General features: G+C 35.6%; 1 protein-coding gene across 1 annotated transcript in view; it reads left to right on the plus strand.

The window, feature by feature from the left end:
- AIR9 (Outer arm dynein light chain 1 protein) overlaps window positions 1-8,459 on the plus strand; it is a 64,163-nt gene extending 55,704 nt beyond the window's left edge. The window contains exons 30-37 of the mRNA XM_089981282.1: window positions 247-385; window positions 463-644; window positions 3,167-3,322; window positions 4,916-5,047; window positions 5,657-5,715; window positions 6,767-6,796; window positions 6,906-7,043; window positions 7,958-8,459. Of these exons, the coding sequence (XP_089837408.1) occupies window positions 247-385; window positions 463-644; window positions 3,167-3,322; window positions 4,916-5,047; window positions 5,657-5,715; window positions 6,767-6,796; window positions 6,906-7,043; window positions 7,958-8,134 (1,013 nt within the window). The 3' untranslated portion in view covers window positions 8,135-8,459. The remainder of the gene's footprint in view (window positions 1-246; window positions 386-462; window positions 645-3,166; window positions 3,323-4,915; window positions 5,048-5,656; window positions 5,716-6,766; window positions 6,797-6,905; window positions 7,044-7,957) is intronic.
- The last annotated feature ends 13,737 nt before the right edge of the window (window positions 8,460-22,196 follow it).

The following is a 22,196-nucleotide window of genomic DNA, read 5'->3' on the forward strand; positions in this document are numbered from 1 at the left end:
AATACAGTGTCAGGATGTTACGTCAAAGCATACTTGCTGTCTTTATACATCCATAGAACAGAAGAATTTTATTTAATTGCCTTTGCCTGGCTGGTATTAATGAACTATTACTTTTGACGTTCTTTATGAGTTTAACAGTATTTTGTGAGTTGACCATTTAATGACGTACCTTTTGTTAATTCACTGGTTAATGGTGTACCTCTCGTTGTCTCATTTGTTGTAATTGAACTATGTGTTTTATTTCAGAGCTTATAAAAGTGCAGAAACTTGTTCTCACTGGCAAAACCATGGAAGGGGAAGTACTCACAGCTGTAGAGGTGATCCCTGAAAGTGACACTCAACAACTTGTATGGAACAAGTACAAGAAGGATATTAGCTATCAATGGTATGTTGCTGTATGTAGTTTTCAATTAAACTACATTATTCAAGTTTCCAAATACTGAGAGAATGGCTGTAATGCAGGTTCTTCATGTCAGAATTGGATGGTTGTCAGTCATATGAGCCATTGCCTGCACAATGTTCTTGTTTGTATAAGTTGCGTTTAGAGGATATAGGTCGGTGTTTAAGGTGCGAATGCGTTGTCACTGATGTATTTGGGAGGTCCAGTGAACCTGCGTATGCTGTATCTGATCCCATTGTACCAGGTACATGTTTATGTTAATTGATTGGTTGCTTATGTGGCATAGTTTCATCATTCTGGGTAAATTGTTGAATGCTCTCTGTTAAAACTCTCACAGTGTTACCTTTTCCAAGCATGCTGAAGCTCAATCTCTGTTTTTCATTCATGCTGAAGCTGATAATATCTTGAGCTCATATTCCTTGGATTCAACCTTCAACAGTTGTTTTGGTTCTTTAAGTCTTTTTGTGCTGAGAGCTGCATATGTTTACAGTTATAGATAAATGTTTACGGGCCCAATGAGAGTCTGTATGTATGATAACTTCAAAAGGTATTTCATTTGAGATAGATGTAGCTTATTGTCCCGATGTTGCAATTGTGATGATTAGTTATTGAAAACATGGATGTCTAAGTCATATGTCATGTTCTTCAACACAAATTTAGGTGGAAAATATTTTCAGTTCTTGTTATCTTGTATAGTTATAAAGTAATGAAGCAATATAATCGAGTTATAACTGCATGCATGACAAAATATCATGTATTATATATAAACACTTGTATTCTTAATATGAAAAAATTGAGGAAATAGCAGAGTTTGATGTAATGTAATGCACTTGTAAGGGGTAAATACATGAGTTATTTATATCATTATAGCGGCATGCCAAAATAACAAGCTAATGGCATGTTATTTTAAAAATAATGTTGTTTTTGGTAATATATGTATCATAACTTTCCTACCCTTATGGATCATGCTCCGCTTGTTATGTATGGTAACCACAATGCTCTAGAGGACACTCTTGAAGATGCTTTGCTTGAGATTTTTTAATTTTCTTGTAGAATTGGAATAAGATATTCAGAGTAAATACAATGATGCATTTGGTTCTATGGTTATTATACAAATCAGTGTTAAAAGCGTGCCTCGATGCAAAAAAGGCATGCCTTGAGGTGAAGTGCTGCCTTTGGTGCCTCGAGGCGCATTGAAAAAGTGCGAATGCCATGAGGCGTGCGCCTCATTGCTTATGAGGCACACCTCAGGCTGAGGCGTGCACCTCATTGAGTTTGGGTCAATTGGGGGTCAAAGTCCCCATTTGACCCAAATTAGGGGAGACCTGGACTGATTAGGGCACTCCCCCCCCCCCCCTCTCTCCTCTCCTTCTCTCTTTGTCTCTTCCCCTCACTTTCTCGTCTCTCTCTCTCTCTCTTTGCCGAAAGGAGGAAGAAGAAGATGAATACGGTATTCTCGTCCCTATCCCTCTCTTTTCTTCTTCTTCCCCTGTTATTCTTGAACAATTAGGCCTATTAATCAGAAAGTTACTTTGTTTTTGTTAATATATATATATATATATTATATATATATATATATATATTGATGGAGCATAGGGTCATGGGAAACTTTTATTGGAGTTTTTTGTTTTTTTTGTTTTGTTTCTCATATGGATATTGAATGTATATCACCAGTAACTTGAACCTTGTGAATTTTGTTGCACTATCAATTTGTAAAAATGCATTAACTGTTATGTTTAATAACTTTAGTTGATGATATTTTATTAGTTTTTACTTCACAATTCACACATTTATTTCTTTATGTTGTATTTATATTAATTGTCTCTTGTTCCTTGGTTAAAGAATCACATCTTCTTTGTTGGATCAATTAAATTATTGCGTTGTAGTCATTGCTTGGAATTCGTTTATAATTTAGTTTAGATTCTCCACTTAATATTCAATTATTCATTAATAGTACATAAAAGATGCATCTTTATTTTTGTTTTTTTTATTTGGTCAAATTTTTAATATTTTTTTACACCTTACACCTTACACCTTGAGGTTTATGCCTCGCTACGCCTCAATGCTGTTCACAACATTGATACAGATCATATGAGTCACTAGAATATGAGAACTGAAATATGAGAACTAGAAATATGGGCTCCAACCATATGGATGTGCTTGGCATGGTGAATTTGGTAGGAATCAACAATTGGATTGTGTATTTTTGCTGAAAAATGCTATTTATGAATGCTTGAATATTTATGAAGATTATGAGCCATTGATTTTAAATCCTTAAAAAAATCTTGTTTATGCATCAAAATTGGATGATTCAAAAGCGAGTTCTTATAAAAGCAATCTTGTAGATCACATTCGAACGGTTAGATTCAAGAGAAAAGAACAAAAAAATCACGAAAATCGCAGTTCACATTAGTTTTCATATTTCCATTTCTCATATTCTAGTGACTCCAGATCATCTGTCTTGTATAAGTGTGTTTGTCTTTGCTCATTCTTTTGTTTTTATTGTTTGTCAGTCCCCATTATTTGTTCATATATATATACGTCTGTCTGTTTTTCAAACATTTGAACAAGTTGGCTACGATTGAATATTATCATTGTACATAGAAGAAGTCTTTGCAATGAAATGTTCCAGGATGATGTTTTTGACATATGTTCTTGGACAATCTATTCTCTAACAGTCTCTCGGGCCTCTGTGTCTTGTGTCTGCAGTTTTCTGGAAGTTTTCATCTTAAGAATTTAACAAACTAAGTTTTGTATGCTTTCCAGGGATTCCTAAAATAGACAAGCTAGAGATCGAGGGGAGAGGCTTTCACACGAACTTATATGCTGTTCGTGGAATTTACAGTGGAGGAAAGGAGGGCAAGAGCAGAATTCAGTGGCTGAGGTCCATGATCGGTAGTCCTGATCTTATTTCTATCCCAGGTGTGTCATACTTAGAGAATGCTGCCAATTTGTTTCTTATGTTACGTTGATGCCTGGATTTGATTGTTTATGTAATCTGTGCACTTCTCACTGATAACCTGTATTTATATTCGCTTCGAGTTTTTCTTCCCCAGTGTCAGTGAGAATGACCTTTAGGAAATTTATTGTTTGACTTTAGCAACAGTAGTTTCACTATGGTTACACATGTAACGACGTTTTTTATAAGAATTATTATTGTTTTTAATGTTTTGCTTCCAGATTATACTTGCTTTTAATAAATGTTTAATAAGGTTGTTTTAGAATCTGATATGATGCTACCCGAAGTTTGTAACTGCGGCACTGTATGGTAGAATTAGTGGACTTAACTGACTTTTTTGGAGCCCTGGACTTGGGCAAGGTCAGCCTCAAGTCGTTGATAGTGGCTTACCTCGGTGGAGTCACATCCATGTATAATAAAGGTTGCTGTACTTTCTTCTTTGTGTTTCTAGAGGAATTTAATGAAAGAGAAGTTTGTAGGAGTTTTTTACATCTTCCCATATAATTCATTCTTTTGTTTTAATATCTTTAGTGTTTGCAAGTGCATGCAAGATTGTCATGAATAAAACTAGGCTGAAACTGGAATGTGATGTAATTGATGATGAGTTTTAAAAGAAAAAGAACTCAGGTGAAAGCGAATGAGATCATAATAGTAAACAGTTAATGATACAATGTTGTGTGTGAAACTAGTTTGACTGTTTCCATGAAGTGTTGTATCGACATGGGATACACATGCTAAAGGAAGTGTCTGTGTGGCATACTATATATACTCATCATATTTTTGTGCTTTTCAAATGAACCCCCAACTTTTGGTAGATAACTCAAATTCTCTTAACACTGTTAGTATACCCTTGGCTTAATATTGACTAGATAACCAAGTTACCCTTGTAGCAATACATATTCACGTTTCCTATGCTAGCCCATGGTTTTGTTGTTGGAGATACGAAAGTGTGAGTAGGGATGAATTGAATAAGTGAAATTGATCAGGCATTGATTATTTTTATATGTTAATATACAAAATTTGGTAGTGGTTGCCTTGTGAGGATATCTGCTTTACTCAAGTTAAAAGTTTGGGTTCTACAACATGAGAAGACTTTGTTGATATATAAATTAGACTGAGTTTGGGGCATCTGAAAAATTACCCTTCAAATTACAATTCAGTGAATGGCATTTGGCTGGTCCACCTCTTGGCTCTCTATGGCATTCATGTTGCTTGATTGGACTTAATTTTGCTTGGCAAGGTGATTCTGTGAATTGAAGATGAGTCCGAGTCATTACACCTTTCAGATTTTTCATGTTCTACAATATTACATTTCGATTGGATAATGGAGCTGCTTTTGCAGTACTTTTTTTCCTGCTACATCAAGGATTCGAATGCTCATATGCCTGTTCTGTTGCAGGACTTTTAGTGTTACTTGGCAAAATTGGAAATCACTTTCTTAATGTTATTGGCTATACATTCCCCATGCTGTTAGTGCTTTGCTTTAACTTATGTTGGTTGTTTGCATCTGAATAATGGTCATGACAGATGATGTTGCTTGTTTAATGGTTATGCAGGTGAGACAGGCCGGATGTATGAGGCAAATGTGGATGATGTTGGCTATAGGCTTGTAGCTATCTATACTCCTTTAAGAGAGGATGGGCTTGAAGGACAGCCAGTGTCAGCATCAACTGAGCCCATTGCTGTTGGTAAGTTCTCGTTATTGCTGTATTAGCAAATTGATTATTTGAAGCTAAAAGTTTGCATGTAGCAGGACTTGGATAGGACTGAGCTGGGTTTGGTTGCATACCAAATGCACTCATTACAGACGGGTCAAAACTTGGTGTAGGTCCAATCTACTTACAAGTCATTGGTCTAATAGATGATAAGTGTGACCACGATGATAAACTGAAGGTCCAGCTGGATTTTCTAGGGAGTGTAGAATGACACTCCACTAGATAGTCTTCACAGATTTTGACATATGCAAGACATGATGAGGATGAAAAATAAAAAGCTGTATGCTTTTTGACTTGGATGGGTGGAAAATGAATATGCTCATATGCTTCCATGCAATACCATGTGACCAGCCTCTGGGTTTGCTTTCCAGAGTAATGGGAATTGTGACAGCATTTATTTGTAGGATTGATTTCGTTTTTAGCAAGTTCCTGTTTCCACCTTTCGTTCTAGTATCATTGATGCGTGAGTTTCCTGAATTGACTGCTCACATGGAGTGGTAATAATTAAGATTCTTTTATACTTTTCAGTTATTATCCTTTATCATTCTTGTCTAACATTTTCCCTCTTTTATTTTCTTCCAGAGCCTGACGTACTCAAGGAGGTGAAGCAGAGATTAGACATGGGAGCCATAAAATTTGAGGTGTGTGCACACATGCATGGTGCATGCTGCTTTTCTTTTCTATGAGATATAATAATCTATTCTCAAGGAAAAATGTCATGAACAAGTCAATAAATCCAGATTGCAACTGGGACCTCTGATTTTTCTGATGTTCTGAAGTTCTGTCTGAACTTTTTCATGCAGTTTTTTGTGTTTGTTATTCATGATGGATATCTTGGGAATATGGAAATGTCATCTGACTGTTATTTATAGAATCAAGGGCCCTTTTCCCTAAAAGAAAGCAGGGCACGAGCTTGGACTTAAATGGTATAAGCATAACCAAATTCAACCAGGACCTGGTTGAATACTTGAATTGAACATGGATGAGCTCAGCAAAGTACTGGTTGGATATTGTACTCAGAATAACAGAACACCCAGTGAATGTTCCTGTGACTTAACCAGTCCAAGTTCCTTTCCATCCAAGGATTCTGTTGCACATTTAGCCAATGGGGTGGGTTAACGTCGGTTTATATAAGCAAATGCAGGTCATCAAAATAATTTGTACGTAAATGCTGACAGTCGGTGGCAATTTCATGGACCAACACTTGAGAATGCTTAGCATACCCGTATTTCTGATTGTCGGTGCTGTCTGTGTGTTGCCAAACATGGCTACATTATATAACATTTGTAAATATTTTATGCTTTTTAGATTTTGCCTTTTGTCATTTTAGTGAGGCTTTCCAGTTGCAGTCCATATATCTGTGTGCATATGCATGTCTGACATAGACAACCCAAGCAGACTCTCACCCTTGGTAAACAACCATGTACCTGGGGTTATGTGATAAATTTATGTAATTTCACTAGTTGTAGGTTTTAGTTTCACTTTCTGGCATATGATACAACCATTCTAAGTTGATTTCCTGTATCTGTGGAATGCTAATATTATTGTCATCATTTAGAGGGGGGCACTCTTCACTTCTATGAAAGGTTGAAAATTTTCAAATACACGATTTATGGCACTTATGCCCTACCTTATAGTTAGCTTTTGTTAAAAAAAATTCAATTAACATTCTAAAAAATGTTTTTGGATCAGGTACTTCGTGATAGAGATCAGTCATCTAAGGTATCTCATCACTTTCATCATGGAAGTGTTTGTTAGTATTATTACTACTGTTCTTGGTATCCTTAGAAACTGACTCTCTCTCTTTCTCTCTCTCTCTCTCTCTCTCCAGTCTGAGATTCAGGCCGTGGGAAGTCTTGAGAGGAGGATTCTTGAAGTGAACAGGAAGCGCATCAAGGTCATGAGACCTGGTTCAAAGACTTCTTTTCCTACGACGGAAATTCGTGGAACCTATGCACCACCATTTCATGTGAGTCTTTTGGAACATACTTGAAACTAGCATTTTAAGAGATGCAGGTCTTTACTTCCAGGAAACTGTCAGTCAGTTTGCAGTCAATGCATGAGCCATATTGATACTATGGGTCTTTTTTCAATCAGAAGTTCCAAACAGGAAGACCTATTTATGTCAGAGGTTGGTAAAATTGAAGATGCTGGAGGTTCCTTCTGGCCGTGTTTGATACACCGGATACACGCCACATGGACAGAATGTGCAACATTTGTCCGGAACTCAGTCACACCCCTGGGGTTGTGACTGGAGTGTCCCCTCCTGCGCAGACGCGTTATAAAGTGTCGTGGGATGCAATTTATCCCATCTAAGACGTGCTATGGCATGTATCAAACATGGGTTGCATGCTGCAGGGGCTGATTTGTCCCCACAACAGTGTGTGTCTCATGTATCAAACACTCCCTTAGTATGTCTTGGAAATATACCCATCTGGACACTTTACATTTAGTTATGTAGTTGTGGACGGACGGGTCTATCAATTTAATTGGGATACAAGTCACCTTGTCTTGTTTTTCCTTTTTGGGGCATTTACTTTCAGAAGTGTCAGGAAGGGATTTCAAGCTTGGGTTATGTTGGTTAAGCTTCCAGCGTGGTTTAGATTCTTTCTGCACCTCTCCTTTATGAATGATAACAAAGTTGGTTGAGGGTAGTTTGAGACCTTTTGGTATGTTACTCTGGCCTCTTGGGACAAGTTTTGCATACGAGCATTGACTGGATCGAGGTAGTTTGTTTCCTGGGCTTGTGGACAAGGTTTTGGTTTATGAGCCACTGATCCTATGACATCATATTACTCCTTATAAGCAAGTTATTTCGAGTAGACTTGAGTGCAGTTCTACGGTGTGTCCATGCACTGGTTTAAAATATCAAGTTTTCTGCAGGTTGAGATATTCAGAAATGATCAGCATCGACTGAAGATTGTTGTGGACAGTGAGGATGAGGTTGACTTGATGGTTCAGACACGACACATGCGTGATCTGATCGTTCTTGTGATCAGAGGTTTTGCTCAGAGATTCAACAGTACCTCGCTAAATTCACTTCTTAAAATAGACACATAAAGAGGAAGAATGAAGATGATTGTGTGAAGAATTTGAGCATGGGGCGTGATCCTATGGTCCATGTGTTTACTGTGTGTGTTTCCAGCTGCAGCTGTTGTATGTATTTAATATTATTTGTTTTGGGGCATGCCCATCTTGAGCTAGAAAAATTGCAGGTGCTGATTCAAGTGAAACATGCGAGTAGTGTTTGGGGTGTTGCTTATTGTTTGTTTGGGGTGTTGCTTGTAGTTTGTAAAGCTATAAAGTGCAGCATGTTGTAAGAAGAAACAATGAATTCTCATTACCCCATTATTGAATCAATACTCAAACACCCTATCTGATACAATTTTATGTGGTCTTACACCAAAACATTCAGCCATCAGGCTGGTTTAGCTCAACCTTAGTGTTCAAATTACCTTGCAATATAAAAAAAAGCTCGAATGTGATTCATCTGGTTGGAATCTACAAAATGTGTTTTCATAGCTTCAGGCTTATTTACAGTTATCTGTATCATCCAAGCTAACTTCAAGCATTAACTTGGATTTGGAAGGTTGGCAGGAATGTCTCTTGCTCACTCTTGGTTCGCACTGAATGTTTAGTTGAAAGCTCGGCATTTGTGGATATGGTTCTTACCCAGTCAGATCTAGATGCCTGGTTTTAAGCAAAATCTGAAGTTTTAAAAACCCAAGTTTTGCTTTCTGTCGTCTTAAAGGGGGCCTGTCCATGCTAAATGAAACATGTTAAATGGTTTTTTTTTGCTCTTTGGGTGTTTTTTGTTTGCAGGTCCAACCGCATAAATGTGTTGGGCATGGGCCATTTATGAGGAATCCATACTTGGATCATGTGTTTTAGATGAAAAAAATGATATTTGGAGCCTTAAAAAATTTACAAAGATTTTGGACTTGATTTTTTGAACGTTATAAAAACCCACTCGTGTCAGAATCAAACACTTCAAGAGCTGATCCCTGGCTTGACTGAACCGAGCCCAACCCAGTTGAGCTTCAATCAGCCCAGCCGAGCTCGGGCTGTGACAGGGTGCAGCCAACCACGATGTTTGCAGCTGCCCTCGTGCTTGTAACTGCGCCGGTGCCTAGTGCACCTTTGACTGTTGTCACTTCATGTCAGCCACCACTTTCGCTTGCTGCTGTACCATCATGGTGATGCCACTGCCACTTTTTTGCAGTGGCTTATTCTGCTTGCTGACTGTCATGGACCCACATATTTGTGCACTACCACATGCATACAAATTTTTGTACTTGTGATACAAAGATCGAGTCACTTGCAAGTCCTCACCTGCATTCGGACTGCTGGAGGATGCGATCCGCGCCGATCATTTCTAGAAGAAAACCCCTCTGGATATTTTTGGGATTTTAGCTTCATAAAACCTCACGGATTTTGAGGTAGAGAGTTTTACACCAATTAGCAACATATATATATATATATATATATATATATATATATATATATATATATATATTGCATAATTTGATTTATGCATGCATTAGATAATTTATGTTCGCATGCATTAAATATTCTTTGAATAAAATATGATATTTACATTCGCATGTGTTAGATAATTTAAGTTTGCATGCATTTAATATTTTTTGAATAAAATATATTATTTACGTTCACATGCATTGAATATTCTTCGAATAAAATATGCTATTTATGTTCGCATATATTGCATAATTTATGTTCGTAAGCATTGAATATTTTTTGAATAAAATATATTAACTATGCAATTGCAGGACTTCTGTAACGACCCGACAAATTTCAACAAAAAAAATACTAGTAATTTTTTTTCAAAGGTAACACAATTTTTTTTCCCTTTCTAATAAGTAATGCAATAGTCTCACCACTGGACATGTTTCAACCGTATCACGTACTAGACAACACGCTAGAGTGTAAGCGCGAGCGTGTCTTAGCCTCTTAGTACTAGATCTAATATGAAACCACTGTTAACAAATTTGATTGAACTATTACATTTTTTTTTTATTAATTTAAGTATTTCATCATTGACATTGCCTTAACTGATTTAAGCTCTAAAGAGTTAGCCTGTGCACTGATGTTTAATAGCTTCTTAAAACAAAGTTTGAGATATGGCGTTCAAATGACAAAATCTTTATATATTTATTTATGTAAGTAAAAACAACAGAAAATATTGATTTGAAATCAATTTAATGAGAGTTTGGGTGGGCTGCGACCCCACACTGTGAGAAGAAGTCTCACTGCATATACTAACAACCACACATTAAGATTATGGTTATTCGCTTTTACTGGTAAGATGCTCATTTGAGGGGCACATGACTTGGGCTGGGCAAGACCTTGTCATGACATACTACCCTGCAGAGAGTATGTAGCTATTAAGCCATATCACTTTGTAAAACACAAGAACATGAGTACTAATTACCCATAATGAAGATGAAGCCGCACACGTCACCCATTTACACTTTAGTTCCACCTGAGAGAGGGTGATTTGGTACAACCTTGAGTGACAAATGTCACATATAGGTTTAAGCTACATGTCATACCGACTTGAAAAATAAGGAGTGAGGCATCCTTAGACCTTCGTCACTCAGAGTCAAGGAGGTCCAGGTTACCGAACAACATGATAGACCTTAGTTGCTGTAGCTATAGGGATTACAATCTTAATGTACCCATGCACCAAACATCTCTCAGTTCTTTGGAGTCCGCGGTTTGGGTTGGGATGCGGTCAGTAGGTACTACGGTAAATATACAATTTGCATAATGAACACCGTACTATACTCTAGTTGACACAATGACAAATACCTCTGCGTACTAAGAGGAGTAAGACTATCGAAACATAATACTAACCCTGATAACTTACTAACATAGTTAGTTGTGAATTATTTGAGATTATGGTCATGTTATTTTTATTGCTATTTCATTATTGATATTATGATCATGTTATTATTGTTATTTCATCATGATTATGCTATAATACTCATATTTTTTTGAGAAATTTTCATAATTTTTTATAAAAGTCTTTATATGTGATAAGTTATGAGCGACTTAGAAAAAAAAATATAGGAAATGCACTCAATTGCCAAAGGGTCCTATCGACCCTAGTGGAAATTCCCTTTCAAAACTCATTTATAAGGAAATAGAATTTTGGTTAGAAAAAAATATAATTAATATAGCAAAAATTTTGGTTTAGAGACATTCACATACATTTGAACCTAATTTCAGTTGCATTTAGATTCATTCCACTTAAATCTAAATTCTAGTTTTGAAAGAATTAAACTCCAAAATACTAAATTTAATTAATTAGTAAATAATTAATTATAATGGAAAAGGTGATTCAATTAAATTGAATAAAGTTGTAGGTGTCCATAGGTAAGCCATCCCATCCTATATGGCACCTCATTTTCAACTTTAAAAAGTAAAAATAAATATAACATTTTAAATTTATAAGGTTTTAAAAGTTTCTAAAAATCAAAACATGAAAGCTTAAAATCAAAACTTACCATATTTCATAGGGAAGCCTCTCAAGGCGGTAGAGGGCGGGGGCTAGGATGAGAAGGCTGGAACAAATAAGAAGAAGAAAGGTGACATGAGAAAAAAAAAGAAGGAAATAAAAAAATTTGACTAGTCATGGGATATGAAAATATTGAAACCCCATGGGGGTCGACCAACCCTTACCCCTCTCATTTTATATAGTATATCATGTATACTATGAAATATATATATAATAACCTAAGCTAAATAAAATATAAATAAAAAATAAAATAAAATAAAAATTAAATTTAAAATAAATAAATAATATATATAAGGAAAAAGGAAACTAGAAGAGGTAGAAGAAAGGAAAGGGAGACTTGGATTAAATCAAGAGTTGAGATTAGCCCAGCCCTTGACCTAATCCCTAAACCCTATAAATAGATAGGAGGGGCTCACGCCCCCCCCATTTTGCCTATCTTGGAATTGGCCCTTCTTCTCTCTCTTGCCCCTTCTTCCTTCTCCTCTCTTTTCCTCCATCCCCTTTGTGGTTTCCCTCTTGTGCACGCAAGAGGTGAATCTACATACATGATTAGAGCGTGAAGAGTGGTCTTGATGCAGTCACCATACAAAGCAAACGATCGGTTCGCTTGTGGAGTTCATTTTCGCAACCGAAAGAGGTGTTTTCATAAAAAAGGTAGGAGGTTCTATTCTTTACACGTAAAACGAAACTCATAGGCATGAGTTATCCTAATTTTTCATAAGAACAAACTTTGTACCAAACCCTCCATGCATGGGATTGGTATTGGGTTTGTTAAAGAATTTAATAGAGAGGGTTTTTAGAAGAAAATCATTTTATCAAAATCAGGTTTTCGAATTCGATTAAAGCTATTATGAAAGAAAGAGTTTTTGTTAAATCTAAATTGATTTAATTAAGGAGGGTTGATTCGGATTTCTCCAAGAAGAAATCGGTTCCACCCCTTAAATGGTCGAATTGGTGAAATTAAAAACAAACAAAAAGAATGTAACACATGCTATGGATTTTGTTAGAAATAAAAATCATAATTTCTTGAAATTCATGTAATGTTTATTGATTTCTTGCAAAACCTTTAGTTATAAATTCTAGTTTAATGATCATGTACGTATACTGTAGTGCTTATAATATTTTTTCATTATTTTTGTCATGAAAAAATATGCATTGTTATGTATGTTATTGCAAAAATACCAAAACTATTTCAGAGGAAATAGGGTTCGGAGAGACAGATCAGTTTTTCGGCCTAACAGTTATGAAAATGAGATTTGTCCATAGTAGGTTATATAAAAATCATATAATGTTATTTTATAAGCTTTATTTGATATGTTTATGTGGAAATAAAATGGAAATATAAATTCGGGTGGCCTATTTTGGCTCACTCAAATGCATATTTCCTGTTAATACGTATTTTTAGTTTCACACCCGATCGGTAAATCATTCGTATCTCTCTCGTATGGAGAATTTTTTACGAAAAATTGATTGCATCAGAAAGCTAACAAAATTTTATAGCTTCTGTGAAATTTTGAGCTCTGTTCTAAGACTGAACACTGAACCATGACAGTCAGACCAGAAAAGTATAGACATGCACTAAACCGATCACATCTTCATCATTCAAATTTTTTTTTATGAACGGTTTATGGCATCGGAAAGCTGACAAAATTGTCCCTAACCTATAAAAATTTAGCTTTGTTCGATGAATATACACTTTTCTGTAACCTCTGTAACAGTCAGACAAAATTGAGTTTTAACAAATTCCACATCGGTCCAAGATCTGGTTAACTTGTATTCGTAATTTCTATGTGTTTTCATGTATACTTTTGCGAATGAATATTGTAATGTATATGAACTGTTAAGATCCACTTTTTGTAAGAAAGTAAGTGCCAAATATGAGACATACATTGATTAAAGTGGTGATGCACTAGCTTGCCTTCATGGCCTCCTGCTAATAGAGGGGACAAATAGAGTTCGCCTTGTGAATCAAATGCAATTATTAATGGTTCATGTATGCTGCTTTTATATGAATGACATGTACATGATGATGCAAATGGTTGGATGCATTTAGTCATTAAAAATCATTGCTTTACCTTAAATGTGTGTTTAAGTTTGAAATGAAAGAAAGACATATGCAATGATACTTGAAATATACGTTTTAAAAATATGCATCCATGGGCTCTGAATAGGACGAATCCCTAAAGTAGATTTACATGTGATTGTTGCATGAAAATTAATTAATTTAAAAAGTCTAACCATGTAACACTAAACATCGATGCTTACAAGGAGAGAGTAAGCGATACTAGTCTGACTTCGTGGGTATCGTATTTGAGCACAAAAGGTTGCTCCTCTCCAGCTATGAAGATAGGAGAACCCTCCACATTAGACTACAATGTGGAGGAATAGAATCTTATGAGTAAAGTCCAATGCATTGAGATGATGGTGTTGGAAGCTTCTCTCGCTCTTATCATCCCCCACCTGACACTGGTGAATGGTGTCGATCAAGCCAAAGCCACCCTTGTTTAAAAACACTGCCTGTGCCATGACCTTGATCCAGGATTACTACTTGTGTTTATACCCACAGAGATAAGAACTGTAACATAAATTGAATATGCATTTAGTTAGATATATCATACATCATCTAAGAAAGAAAACCTAATTAAAAATAATAAGTGATTCATGCATACAATCGATTTCTGCAATGGTAAGTGCATGCATTTTTAACCGTTCATGCATATCTAAATATTTGTAGTTAAATAGATGCTTAACTGAGTGAAACCTTGTAAATGTATGATTGAATACCCTGTAAGAATGCCATGCATGTAATTCTGATGTGTTTAATTTTGTTTCAATGTGTGAAAAATTGAATTAATTCATGTGTACTTATTTTAATTTATGTGTTTTGAATAGCTCTGCCCTATTAAGACTTACTGTCTGACCCTATTAAAATTAAATGTTTTCAAGTAGTGAATAAAGGATCAAAAGATGGTCGGAGTTTGCAACGAGGACTGAGCCAAGCCTTTTCCACTCCTTCAATTATTTTGGATTGCGAGCATTTTATGATGCTCAAGACACTAATTATTATTTAAATTTAAAGGAGTGTTATTATTAAAATTCAAATGTAATAGACAATGATTTAATTATGGATGTTTAAATTTTTAAAATTCGACGTGTGTCTGGAAAAAAATAAAATCGTGATGTAATAAGCCAGTGTCATCTCGTTTGAATTTCGCTATAATTTTATAAAACTATTTCAAAAAACATTTTTTACATGATTTTCGAGATAGAAAATTTGGGGTGTTATACCCACAATAGTAACACGCCATCGCCAATTGAGAAGGAGAACATCGACAACTCAACCCAATCTCACAGGGTTATTGCAAGCTCGCTCTAAAGGTGACAAGTTATCCCATCTTTCAGGACATAACCAAGATTTGTGTATCTTGTTTATGTTAAATTTTGATTCATTATCAAAATTTTAATTTTTCAAAGTACCCTTAAGGTACTTATAGCCTTGCCGAACTAGAAAAATTGAAAATTTTATTTCAAGAGAAAATTCATTTCTTGAACTTGTGCAAACATCTCATTGCACTACCAACGAGCCTTTATTGTACCTAATAGTAAGCTCTTATTTAGGAAAATCATTTTCTAAGGTCCACATTGTGAGAAAATGAAATTGGGAACATTCATAAATCTCAAGTTTATGAATTCAAACATCATACATTACCACTAGGGCTCATGTATAGGCTAAATCACTACTTTCTTAGATTAACTAATATTATTTTATTTTTTTCTAGGTTAAATTCATCTTTCATGGTTCTAGAACAACTAAAATATAGTTTTTAGTTCTTTCTTTCTTCTTCTTCTTTTTTCTTTCAATCAAACCACATGATTTTCATAAATATATATATGTGACCTACTAAGGCCCACTTATACGATGTTCTACCCAATTCACAAGCAACTCACTCACTCACATTCTATGAACGGGGTTTGATTTTTGTACACACATGTATATATCTAAATATTGGTGAGTGTTCATTTTCTCTTCTTTTTTTCCCCAAAATCCTTAAGGGGCAGCATACATTTTCAATTCAAGGTTTACATAATATGCATATGAAATGAATTATTTCAAATATACATATTTTTTTCTCAAGTTGTTTTTTTTCCCTCATAAAACCCCATATTATCCAACACACACACACATACATACATATATATATATATATATATGTATATATATATATGTATATATATATATATATATATATATATATATATATATATATATATATAATCAGATTTCAAATCATATTCATTGAATGTTAAATAAAATTTTTTTATTGGCCATATTCAAACACACTAGAGAGAGGCCAAAACTGATTTTTTTTCTTTCTTTTGACATAACTAATATTCAAATTGAATAGGCTGATAAAATTTTTATTTCTTTATCATGCACATGAGCAGGGCGACAAACTAAATATGACAGAAATTTTTATCTCAAATGCACATGAGTATGGGTTGTTCACATATGACAAAAATTCATTTTAAACATATAAATATGTATGAACATGAGTATTTTTTGAATAAGAATGCATATAACATATTGTTCATGCAAATTTTGTATGCATATGAACAGGGTTGTTCGCATTTGACCGTCACTAAAAAATAAAAATGCATATGCAAGTATTGATCATATCTGTGACAACCTCTTATATATAAAAATCCATGAGTTTATTCATAGAATACATATCTGAACAAGTGTTGTCCCTACTATAACAACTTGTATGATTTAAGTTCTATGTGCGTTGCTGTCATAATATGATAGTAATTCACAAAAATTTGATTGCATATGCACAATATTGTTCATATTATGACAACAACTCACACATAACAAAATGTTTTTGATGGCAGAGTCCGCACAAGAGCCGATCCACAATCCAAGATCCAACTGGATCTCAACACAGGCAGAAGCTAAAAATATTCTGGCGAGTCTGAACAAGACTCAATCAAATAGAGATTCAGGGCCTGATCACTCTATTTCGACAAAAGTGGCCAACACGAGAAAGTTGCGCGACACGCACACCTTTCTGATGGATCCAAAAACACTAGAATCAGATCTGGATTATCTGATCCACGGATAAATGTCTGGATCAGTGAGACAGGTCTTTGACAGGTTGACTAAACAAGCAGTTAGTCAACTTAGAGAGGGATTTAGAGCCCTCTGATAGAGAAGTTTCAAAAAACTCCAAACTGACGAATCCTAGATCACTTTATGATCTTTCCAAAACACCAAAACTTGTAATTTTTGGGCAAATATTCTGAGATTTATGATTAATTTTCTCTGTTGTATTTTCTTTTCCAGGATAAATAAATTAGAAAACAAAGTTCCAAGCATGTAGAAAAAAAAAACATGCACACAACAAACAATCGATTCAACAAAAACTCAAAACATGAGAAAAATCCGACGAAGCAATATCTATTCAGAATAGGTTTTATATCAAGAAGCTAAGAATGGATGACAGAAATATCCAGCAAATATAAAGATATATCAAGAAATAAGACAGACAAGATAGAGCGAAATAACTTTCTACATGCAAAGGTTGTCGGCTATTTTAGGATAACAACAAATGCGATTCAAGAAAACTCATAAACATGAAACTTGTATACCTATGTGCTAACTTTCTAACAAAAAAATATTTGCAAATTTTCATTCAGTAGACAAAGAGATATACTAAAAATACAGAACAGTTGAAGAGGTGTACTGCACTGGACAGGACTCAAATTTGGTCTGTCTGTAAGAAACTTGCCAGCAATTTTGGCAGACTAAATAGGGCGATTCACATAAAATCATAAACAAAAAAGATTGCGGCCTAGATCTTAGCTTTCTAACAAGCCAAAGCTCATACAATTTAGACTAGTATCCAGAGAGATACGATATGATCACTGGAACTGTGTCAGACAGACCCAAGTGCAGAAAAACGTGATTCTTGCATAAATGAGATTCAAGCAAACACTCAAATATGCATCAATCAAAAATGAGATTTGGGATAATCAACAACTTATAACTATATCACATTCACGTGGACAACAACCTCACGAGATTCATACACAATATAACAGAAAATGACAGAACACAAGCAAACAACACCAAAGAAACTAAGTTTGCAGCAACAAGATTGAAGATCACTCGACGAATGCAACTAGGGCTCATGCTCAGCAGCCCACCATCAACAAAAATCTCTCCTCCTCAAGTCTCAGACCTTCTTTCCATGTCTCATCACAATTTTGAATTTTCTTCAAAGGCAAAAGCTCCCCCTAAGCTGGTCAACCTCCCTCCTTAAACACACATGGGGAAGGGGCCTCATAAAGAGAGAGAGAGCCCTTCCCCATGCTTAGGGCTCTTCCAAGGCCGACTTCACTAAAAATAGCTCTTTAGCCTTTAATAAATTTCCAACAACTATCTTGACTTTAGAGTCAAAGTTGGTTTTCAAACTGAGGGCTATGGATGTCCACACAAGGTGGCACCACCCATGGGTTCATTTAGGGTTTGGATCTTGGCCCAGATCCAAGCAATGCTGAAATACAGACCCTACACAAAATTGCATTAAAATAAAATATAAATAAAAAATAAAAACTATCTTAGATCCCCATACACCCTCTAGTACAAAAAAAAATCCTATAGGGCACTAGAACTATCCGGATTCGTAGAATCTGGCACCTAAAAAAACAAAAAAATTATATTTAATGTGATTCCTTAACATGACAAAATAGAATCAAAACATAAAAATACAATCTCTGAGAAAGATACAAAATATCTCAGAAATTGCAACAAGATATGCAAAAATGGATTTGGGTTCGGGCAGATCTAATTGGACCCAAATAGTCCTGCACGATTGGATCTGCCACAACTCACATCTTGGATCAGATCGGATGAGTTGGATTTGGATCCAACTTGTCTTCAATGCGCGGATCATCAGGATGCTCTGCATCAATTTTTTTAACCTACATGCAAGTGAGCAATAATGTCTCATTCTAAACAAATTTTTGTTTTTAAATCCAAATGCAAGTGAGCAACTATCAACAATGGTTCATATTTGTTAAGTCCCAAAAAATGCAAATTTAATAAAAATCACTATACCCACGTTTATATATATATATATATATATATTTTTTCTAGCATGAAAAAAATACAAATTGTAGCATATACACATTCATATATATATATATATTCAATGATTCAAGCACAACAAGAATAACTATATGACATATTCACCACATTTTTTTTCTTTTCTCTTAACAATAAAAACATAGATTCTTAATATATCTATCTATATATATTTTTACTTAACCCAAACTGGTTTAAAAAAAAACCAAAAACTCAAACCGGTTTCTAAAATCCAACCCGGTTTCTAAAGTCAAACATAAAACCAAAACCAGTTTCTAAAAAAAAATCATAACTCAAAACTAGGTAAGGTTGGGTTTCTAAAATCAAAACCTAACCCGATTTTAAAAAACATCTACACTATTATATTTTTTTCTTTAAAACAAGCCAGATTTATTACTCAACGTATTTTTTTTTCCTAAAAAAAACACAAACTGTGCAACTTAGTTTCTACAAATAAAAACCGTGCAGCTCAGTTTAAAAAAAAATCAAAACCAAGTAGCACGGTTACTAACAGCTAAACTCAAACCTATTTGATAAATCAACACTCAAAACCGGTAGGCTCAGTTTAAAAAAAAAATCTACACTTATATATATATATATATATATTTCAAGTCACCCAAAAGAAACTCAGATTCAATGCTAACGATTTCTTTTTCTACATCGTAACAAAATGCCAATATGTAACAAGTAACCGAAAGAAATACAAATTTTAGCATCGTTTTAAGACAACGACTAGATTCAGTTTCTTCCAAAAAAAAAATTGAAGATTCAAACCTATATATATATATATATATATATATATATATATATATATATATATATATATATATATATATATATATATATATATATATATATATATTATAGCTAAACAAGGTCAAAATCGCAAATCTTATAGTCTAGATATGTATATTGACATTTTCTTTTTCAGATTATATCTAGCATAACACTACATCAAAACAAAATTAGAAATAGTTCATAAAGCTTGAGAAAATCATGGATTTTGCAGCTACTAAAATTTTCTTGACAAAGCCGAACTCGAATTGAGCCTAACACATGCCACTATCGCATAGAAGGGGTTGATACCTACCTTGGCTCGCAAAATTTTGACAGGCACAATCCCTAGGCATTGAAAAATTTCACCTCAAGTTTGGTTCCTCGACGATTCTCCTCCTTAAGACCATCCCAAACACAAAACAACGAAAACCAAAAAGAAAATAAAAAAATCATTCTCATAAAAATGAGAAAATTGTTGAAGGAAAGAAGACAAGAAGGCCAAACTACTCGAGTCTACTCGTCGTTCACCCTTAGGCTGGGTGTTCTCCAAAAATCTCCTCCAACCAGACTCCTTAGTTGTCTGACCTCCTCAGTTGCACCAACAATGGCCAGAAAGGTGAGTGGTAGCACCTAAAAATCTGAATGCTCAAAAGTACACCAAAAACGTCTACTTGACAAGGCAAAAACCGTGGTTGTGTAGGGAAAAAGAGAGTAAGGGGGAGAGAGAGAGATGTGAGGGAGAAGAGAATGAGAAGGAGAGTGAGAGAAAGATGGGCATCCCTGTAATGACCCCGATTTATAACTTTATTTTCTTGTAAATTTTTTTTAAACTCAGCGGAAACATATAAATCAAGATTAACATAGTTGCCATACCAAACCATATACTAACTAAATTGCATAAATTAGAGTACATCAATATCAATTGAATCAAATTAAATAAAAGTTCAAATCATTCATAATCATCCAGATTCAAAACCATTTTCAAACACAATATCAAAGCCAAGACCAAAATCTTCCTAACATGAGGAACCAAAACACCACTTTGACAGGTAACTAGCAAAGTCCGAGAACAACTGAACAATATAGGGATCACTTAGCCTTCTCATAACCTAAAAATTGTTTAAGCAAATGGGTCAGACAACCTGAGTCTTAGTAGGTAATAACATACTTGCATAAATGTATGATATAATAATACATTCAAATACAACCTTGTATATTAATCATATAACACATATCTTAGCAGACAATAAATATAAAATCATGCTAAATAAAAAAATAGCAAGTCAACTCAATGCACATTCATTCATGTTAAGATTTGCAACAATGCAATAAATTATGCACATGCATGGACATTTACAGAAATGCATGAACATATACAAGATGTATGAACTTACAATTTTAATGATGTGAGTCCTTCATTTATGAGTAAGTTCTTATCTTCAGTTATCATTTTCTTGTTTATATAATGCATGCAATGTTCTATCTACATGTATTTCATATCCTTTTTTTCACTTGCTAATATTACCTGTCTGTAGGTACAATACAGACTCTCCCAGTGATGGCAAACTCGGTGTAGTAGCTGATCCATGATTCGAGATCCAAATGGATCTCCACACGCGACAACTAAATTAAGAAGGTGAGTCAGAATATGACTCAAACAATTTATGATTCGAAGCCTGAGCACCCTGTTTTGACAGAAGTGGCTAACACAGAAATATTGTGCGATGCACACACCTTTCCAACAGATCTAACAATGCTGGATTCAGATCTGTGTAGGCAAAGTTATGACATATTCTATGGGAAGGATGGATAGGATGCCTAGAACAACAGGTGACCTGTTCGACTACTTGGAGAGATATTTTTATCTCTCTATGTAAAACCCATTAAAAAAAAAACTGGACCCAGGTCGGGTCTGGACTTGACCTGGATCCAGACTCGGGTCCCAGTCCATTGGAGGGGGCTTACAGGGGGTTTCAAGGGGCGACACACAAAGGGCGCCTGTCCCCTGTGTTTCCTTTATAAAGGGCAAAGGGGGGAAAGGGAGAGGCGTTCAAAACTCCTCCCCCCGACTCCCGCTTTCTCCCCTCTCTCTCGGCTTCGACCCTCCCAATGCCTCCCTCCTCTCCGACGAGCTCCCATTCCGATGACCCTCACCCGTCGACTCTCTCATCTCCCCTCTCCCTCTGTGTCTCTCGCTCGACTCCCCCTCTCCAGTGAGCTCCCATCTCGGCAACCACTGCTCGGTGACCTCCCACCTCCCAGGTGACCTCCCTCCTCTCCGACATCCTCAGGTGAGTCCCCTCCCTCTTTGCTGCCTCCTTTCCTGTTAGCTGCAGGTGGGGGCCAAAGGGCCCCAGCTTGTTTTTCCAAAGCATTGATAGGGGCCACTGACCCCTGCCTCGATAACTGTCGAGGTCAAAAGGGGCCATTGGCCCCTGCCCCCTCCTCTTTTGAGTCCAGCAGGGGCCGATGGCCCCTACCCTTTTTCTCAATGATTGACAGGGGTCATTGGCCCATGCCTTCTCTCTTGAAAGTTGCAGGGGGCTTTTGGCGCCTGCGCTCTCTCTCTTCCTTCTCCTATGTCCGGCAAGGGGCCATCGGCCCCTCTCTTTGGTTTTTGGTAGGGACCGACACCCCTACCCCTCTTTTTTTTCTTTGGC

This window comes from Nuphar pumila, chromosome 11 (genome assembly GCF_984573655.1).
Source record: "Nuphar pumila chromosome 11, dmNupPumi1.hap1.1, whole genome shotgun sequence".
Lineage (NCBI taxonomy): Eukaryota > Viridiplantae > Streptophyta > Magnoliopsida > Nymphaeales > Nymphaeaceae > Nuphar > Nuphar pumila.